Here is a 7,272-nt window from a genome sequence, read left to right as displayed (position 1 = left end):
GGATACCATGGCAGCCATTTTGAAATTGGATCTTACTGAAGATCATTATATTTGTATCTTAGAAAAGCTGGGTTAGTGTTTAACAACTAAAGACAAGCCAATACTGATTTCATTTTGTCATATTTATTCAAGAAAAGTATGACTTTTTTGTACAAAAAAATATTCATGATAAAACAAATGAAATCTGTTAAGTGGTGTTACCAAATTACATTACACACTCTTAACTTATCACATTAACTACCCCTTAAAGAAAATACACCAATTTTGATTATGTAAACTCTGGTACATAAATTACAGTGTCTACTTATTCAAAAGAAGAATCCACACATAACATATCTTTGAATCCTGTGCTTGAGTAAACCTTTTGAAGCAAACATATTCCCAATTTCAGTTCATTGAAACTTTAACACACATTAAAAAAGCATTCTCTCTCATTCACAGCTTCTCAATTTAAGATTTTTATAAATAACAATCTTAAAAGCAAAATTGTACTCAACAAGAAATTCTGTAATATGACGAGCCACCTGAGTCGGGTGTGCCAGAGTTATTTCCCATTATGCTTATGTACAATGTGTATGTACCATGTTACAAAAAACACAGATAAAAATACCTCTGCTCTCCTGTTCTCTCAAATAGATTTAGGTTCGAAATCTACATGCATAATATTCTCACATAAACATCTGATTTTCCAATTAACCAATAAGAACTGTAGACATCAGAGCCAAATGTGTTCGAGACTGCACAGTTTTTACTATACACCAATTCTGGCAGGATGGTCATGTTGTGGTCAAATTAACGAAGATTTTATTCTTAAATATAGTGTTGTAAATATAGTGTTGTAATCATGGTGACAGGAACAGGTAGTGATATTTCTGTGTATATAGAAGGTTTTACTTTTTATTCTGGCAGTGTAGAGTAGATCTCAAAGATGAATATTAACCAGAAAACAATCAGTTTTATTTTTCAAATTTAATTTTAGTTGAGACATGTACAATTTTGTGACGAAGCAGGAGACAACACACATCGGTGCATGAACACTTTTACACATAATTTACAAAAACTTTTATAACAAACATGTACATTATGTCATTCAAAAGAAATTATTATCATCACATACACATCTAGTATATTACACAGAAAAATATATGTTTTGTAACCATGGCTTTCCCTGTTTTTCAACATTTTCAACATGAATGATATCTCTGATAATATACAACATACAGTGATCATGTAATCTCATGAATACAGTGCAGTGTTGGGATTAGTTTATCATTATCGTTATTATCACCATTTCATGTGTTCTAACCTTAACAGGAAGTCTCAAGCAAAGCATTCACAAAAATATGGTGCATAATATTTGGAATATATAGCTATGATCAGAAATAGCTGTTATCTGACTTTCAGGAAAAATTACAATTGTGTAATCACAAAAAATCCCACGAGGTCTTAAAAGGATTTTACGATCGATCGAAAAACATCATGATGTATTAGTCATACCTCTGTAGTTAGGAACAAAATGATCAATCATCACTTATTATAAGTTATATCAATAGAGTCAAAATGAGCAGAGGCTGACATAGATATCCTTCCCTTTTCCTAATCTTGTGCAAAAGGTTACCAAAAAGGTCATGGGGTGAACTTTGACCTTTTATACCTTGACTAATAACTACCAAAATCTTATTAGGGATAGACCTTGGTGGTATGATGCTATGATGTGAATATGAAATAAATGTTAAGAGGTTAATGAGTTGGACACATGAACAGACACTTAGAAAAAAACATAAATATCTAACCCCTATATCCAAGTTGGGTTATACATAATAAGAACAGCATTTTGAAAATTGAAACAAAAATATGCAATTTGAATGTGCTTGTTACACTTCAAAGAGTTCTAATCTAGTCACCAGCATTTAGTGTTCTTTGTGGTACTGTTAAATCATTAATTTTTGTGGGTGCCTATTTTCAGTTGATTTTTGGGTATCATAATCTAATGCCAAACAGTAAAGGACATGCATTTTAACGAATCTGAATCTCAGGAATATTATCTATCAACAAAAACAAGTCCCAAAACAAAACAGCATTTTTGGAAAAAACAAAAAATAAGCAACAGACAAATATATGATACCTCTATATTATAAGATGTCTTAACATCCAAATCCAATGCATAATCATTTTTACCTTGCATATTCAATACTAACATCTGTGAAAAGTGAAAGTGTTCTTAAATCTGGTATCGATAGGTAAAAAAGCTTAACCTATGATTAAGACATTTCTTTCTTAATTATTCTTTTCACCTTTGAAATGGTGAGATAAATGTACACTGAATATTTCCATTCCTCAAAAAATTTCACTCAGTGACTTCTTAAAAAAAAAAAGATTTCCCTGTGTTGAATCAACTTTGTCAAAACAGAAAGGACAACATATACTATGGTTAACCTGTAATAGCTACAGTATCACAGAGTGTATAAGATGAATTGTTTACCTTTGTGGAACTCTTCTATTGTGGAGAGCAATAAAAAGTTTGAGGGAAGGAACCATATAAATGGGTGTGAAGTTTCCCAAACAAAATATACTTGAATCCCTATGAGAAATCCACATTGTAAATTTATATATAAATACCTCCCTCTTCACTCTAAGCATGTAATTTATCATTATTCACTAACATCCACTTTTTTTCACGTTCAGGTATAATCAATTTTAACAAAAAATAAATGATAGTCTTCATTTCATTCCTTGTTGTTTCAGTTTAGAAATCTTCATTTAGGAATGACTTGTGAGACAAAGCGCTTTGTACAGTTTTCTTGTCTATAACTCATCATGGTTGAATGTAGATGGAGACTCCGATGTTGGTTTCACATATATTCCCTCCTTAGCCATCCAGTAGTTCAGTTCTGATGGTGATGGATATGCGCTTACCTCCCTTTGTCCATGAATCGGGCGTCCATAGGTGTCACCAGCCACATGTAAGTAACTGGAACAAGAAATAAGACATGTACATTTGTAAGCCAACTGTAACAAAGTTGAAGGAACTTGTTTCATTGGCTCTGTTGGCAGAGCCAGTCGATTAATATGATGTCTGATATCAATATATCCACAGAGCTTCAGGGCATTGAAATAGAAACAAAGTTTGGAAAAAGGTACTAAAATTCTGTTCAGAGTAGCAATTATGTTGTTTTTCAGTGTCAAACAAGATGGCCAATACTGCACAGACATTTTAAAGTCAAATTTCATTTCATAATTGGTTGAACATGACAATTATATGACCAAAGATAACCCCTTAATTCTCCACAGATTAAACAGATTTGGTCAATAGAGACAAAAGTTAATGTGAAATCCGATATTTATCAAAAAGATTTATGTGGACAGTTAATTTTGTGGAAACATTTTGCACAATAAATCTGCATATACTAATTTTAACAGTTTATAAACATATGAATTTGCTGACTTATCATACCCACGAAATGAATTAACATACAATTAATGATTTCCCATTTTGTACTGTTTAATTCTGTACTGATTGTGTTCATATGGTCAGAACGTACCTATTTATTGTACAGAATGTGTTTAAGAGGTCAAAGGTTCCTTACTTTCTGTAAAGATTGTATTTTCTGCTTAATGTGAGGTAAAAAGATTTCTGTAAAATATGATGTTTACGAGGTGGAAGGTTACTTACTTTTCTGTGACAACATTCCTGATCCTGACCTTTTCCTTCCTGCTCCAGTGCTGTCCGGGACATACAACCACCCAGTTGTCACCTGTGTACAGAAACAGTACCAGTATCACATATCAAATAGCACCTTGTTCACATGTTTGCTCTGATGTCTTATTCTTCAAGTTTTGTGACTCATGTAGATATCTGAGTCCTGAATTCAAGTTTATTTTTCTCTTTTTTGCATCTTGACTCAACTTACTATTGAAAAACCACTTTATCCTATTGCATTAGACTGAGGGTAGGAAATGATGTATACATCAAATTTTGCTTAAAAGCATTATCAATCTGGCAACTAAAAACAATTAATGGTTGAGCAATTCTTAGCTAATGGTCACAAGTTTGAAGCCCTGACAGGGCACAAGTCAATAATTGTCATCTTCCTTCATTTTGTTCCTATGTAAAATAATATATTACCATTACACCATACCTCAATAACAAAAGTGTAAAGCTTACCTGAAGGATATGAGATATACTTCATAATTGTACCCAAATGTATTGAAATTATAGTTTATATAATTTGAAGTGGCCAACTAAAAATCCCATTCAACCCAGTGAGCAAGTTTATCAAAGACTTGCCAGACTGGCTTCTGGCAATATATCGTCTATAATAACATTTAGTAGAAACATTTCATTTTTCATGTTCAGTTAATTTTAACTTTCTTTATACATAAATGATTTCACTTTTAACTTAAAACTTTAACTTAAAAAGGTTTAACTTTAGAAAATGAAAGTACTCCATGCAACAGACAACTATAATGGCGTAAAGCTGTAAGACAGAAAGGGTAGAATTTCTTAACAGTTATTTTAATATGACCACTGGAGTTTTTGATGTCATACACTGACTGAATCCTACCTTCATCTCCCTCGCCGTTCTCTCCAAAGGCGCTCACTTCCAGGTTGTGTGACAGTGGTGACTGGAAGTGATGGCTGTGTAAGTTGCGTCGTGTATTTAGATGCATAAGCCTCACTGTCTGTCCGCACTTTACTGGCTGACTGTAAAACGAAATGATGTCACAACTGATCATACCAAACATAAAATCTCACTTGTCTGTGATATAGGTTATGTCAAATTTATATGTAACATCATTTATGTCAAAATTGTTTGTAATATAAAGTCACATATGTCTTGGTTGTATCTGATAACATAAACAAGCAGCTTTTAATTTCCGTAATATTTCAAACACTTACCCTCGTGTACACCCAATACCAGTTTTACCTCGGACCTGCCAGTAACTATTGTGATCATCGGAGGAATCAACAGCTGTGACTGACTGTAAAACAAACCAAACTTATCAACAATGTAGAAATATTGACAAGGCATTCATGAAAAGCTAAACAGTATCAGTATTGAAAAAAAAAGAGAAAGCACAAAGATAGATTTAAAATATACTGTAGAACATGCTTCTGTCAAAACTACATATTTACACATTTCAAAAAGATACAATTACATCAATTTTTGAACATATTAAATTAGTATATTTCATATTGAGTATGAGGGGTGCATTTCTTCATATTTAAATGAATACAACCTACCTGTTGTCCACTACCAGAGCCATATTTGACATCATGAGAATGCAGGCGAACATTGTGGTAACTATTTAATAGCTTTAAACTAGATCCACATGTAACATAGTCATAATCAAAACCTGAAAATGTACAGAAATTCAATATAAATACAAACTTTCTTTTCAGTTGGTCATCACACTGATACATATATATATATATATATCCCAATGTACACAGTTAACTGACTATCAAATCATAACAAACTAGAAAAAATCTTGATGATCACAGACATCCCAAAATCACAACCCAAGACCGATTTTCTCCGAAAGCTGATCATGAATAGCTGAAGTCTTAAGTGACACGATGTCAGTTATTGAAAAATGTAAACACACCTAGGTTTGTCATGTAAACGAGATATAATTTAGGTTAAATTGGATAAAAGTTTCTCTATCAAAAAGCTTGTAAATATGATAAGACCGTTATCATTTACCTGTGATTTTATCGATCAACAATGCTATTATAAAGAATGAAAACATTTTCGTCAACACATCAGTTACCGGCCACGCCATGTTGAGCAAATTGTTCGAGTGTCTCTAGTTTTTACTATGCATGACTATAATAACATCCGAGTAAACCGAAGAGATATTGGTGATTTCCTAGCCTCCTTTTGTGGAGAGTTTTTGACACACGTTCTGCTGTCTGATTGGTTGACAGTACAATATATTTTCCTGTGTGGGAGTTGTACCTCAGAATTCGATGCTCAGCTGGAATCTTTTTTTTTTTATTTTGCAATTCACTTTTTTTTCCATATCACGCTGTTAAATATATCAAAAAGCATTCGGGATCTGTTTTCATTGATTTTCCACATAAGAACTGAAATCTATTATAAATGTGTTCCACCTTTAGGTCAAAACCCGTCATAATCAATCTTATATATATCTGCTACTACTTAATGTCTACTCAAGCAAAATTGTTTTTCTATATTACCATCGAATCACTTACAAGTTGATTGGGATAAATATTTGATATTTTAAGTATATAATTTTGTAATCATGCTAGTGACTAGGGCTATACCACTATTATCATGTGAGAAGACTGTCAGGTTTTCTGAAGGTACTACACTGTAAACTCGGGACGGTCAAAGCGGCCCATGTTTTAGTCAAGACTTTCACAACTGAATTGAACACTTTAAAGTCAAGAATGCTCAAAATATTGTGTTTGTCTTCATTTCTTCACCAAGTCTGGTAGTATTTATAAAGCATGTTTTTTTTTCGGATTCACTGAGGTTGCTGAAGAATCCAAAAAGGGAATAGGAAGTAGTATTGAATTATGATGTTTAATATTACGATTATCCTTTTTACACACTGAGTATTTTCAGTGCCGCTACAGAAGTGGACACTAGGCTCCGTTGATCCTTATTTGTATGACTAAAAACGTAAACGATGCATCGTCTGAGACACCCAGCATCTGTAAACAAGGGGAGATAACTTTGATGGGATAAGACGTGTTTTAGACAACATCGTCTTATGTCTCGTTACTCCCAACTAACGCTCAGTATTGGCATGTGTGAACTTATCTCATCATTAGATCTTACGTCTGACTAACTTTTAGTCCAGTGGTAGCACTGTATATATGTATATATATATGATTATCGAGACACCTAAATTTACACCACCGCTCTCCATTTAGATTTATAACTTTGTATTTGTTTTATGTTCTATGTATGTGATGTAATTTATGTAATATTTGTGTATTGATAAAGGGGCAGGTTGCCACGAAAATTTGATAATTTGCTTGTCCGTACTAATACTATTGAATAAATGAAGTCTATTATATATATATATAACAGGGTTGGCCAACTGTGGCATAAAAAAGTCGCACTGTCGCGGAAAGTTTATTGTGTAGGTCACAACCCAACACTTATTGTCTGTCATGAACTTGTGTTTAAATTATAATTAGTCTACAACTGTAATTTCACGTGTGTGACTTGCATCTGATATCGGATACCTAATCAGCGACAAGAAAAGCGGTCCGGATAGTACAATTTTATCTGC

The 7,272-nt window shown here is 32.9% G+C and overlaps 1 protein-coding gene across 1 annotated transcript; it reads right to left on the bottom strand.

Moving 5' to 3' along the window:
- Positions 1–954: 954 nt before the first annotated feature.
- LOC132564160 (stromal cell-derived factor 2-like) lies at positions 955–5,790 on the bottom strand. Its single transcript, XM_060228838.1, has 6 exons — positions 5,709–5,790; positions 5,246–5,358; positions 4,901–4,983; positions 4,566–4,705; positions 3,674–3,755; positions 955–2,971 (listed from the first exon to the last, which is right to left on the bottom strand). The coding sequence occupies exons 1-6, from the start codon at positions 5,785–5,787 to the stop codon at positions 2,806–2,808; spliced, it is 663 nt and encodes a 220-aa protein (XP_060084821.1). The 5' UTR covers positions 5,788–5,790; the 3' UTR covers positions 955–2,805.
- Positions 5,791–7,272: the final 1,482 nt, after the last annotated feature.

This window comes from Ylistrum balloti, unplaced genomic scaffold (assembly GCF_031769215.1).
Source record: "Ylistrum balloti isolate Yb309-2 unplaced genomic scaffold, AGI_CSIRO_Ybal_v1 Utg369680, whole genome shotgun sequence".
NCBI lineage: Eukaryota > Metazoa > Mollusca > Bivalvia > Pectinida > Pectinidae > Ylistrum > Ylistrum balloti.
This window is presented reverse-complemented; position numbering and strand designations above follow the sequence as displayed.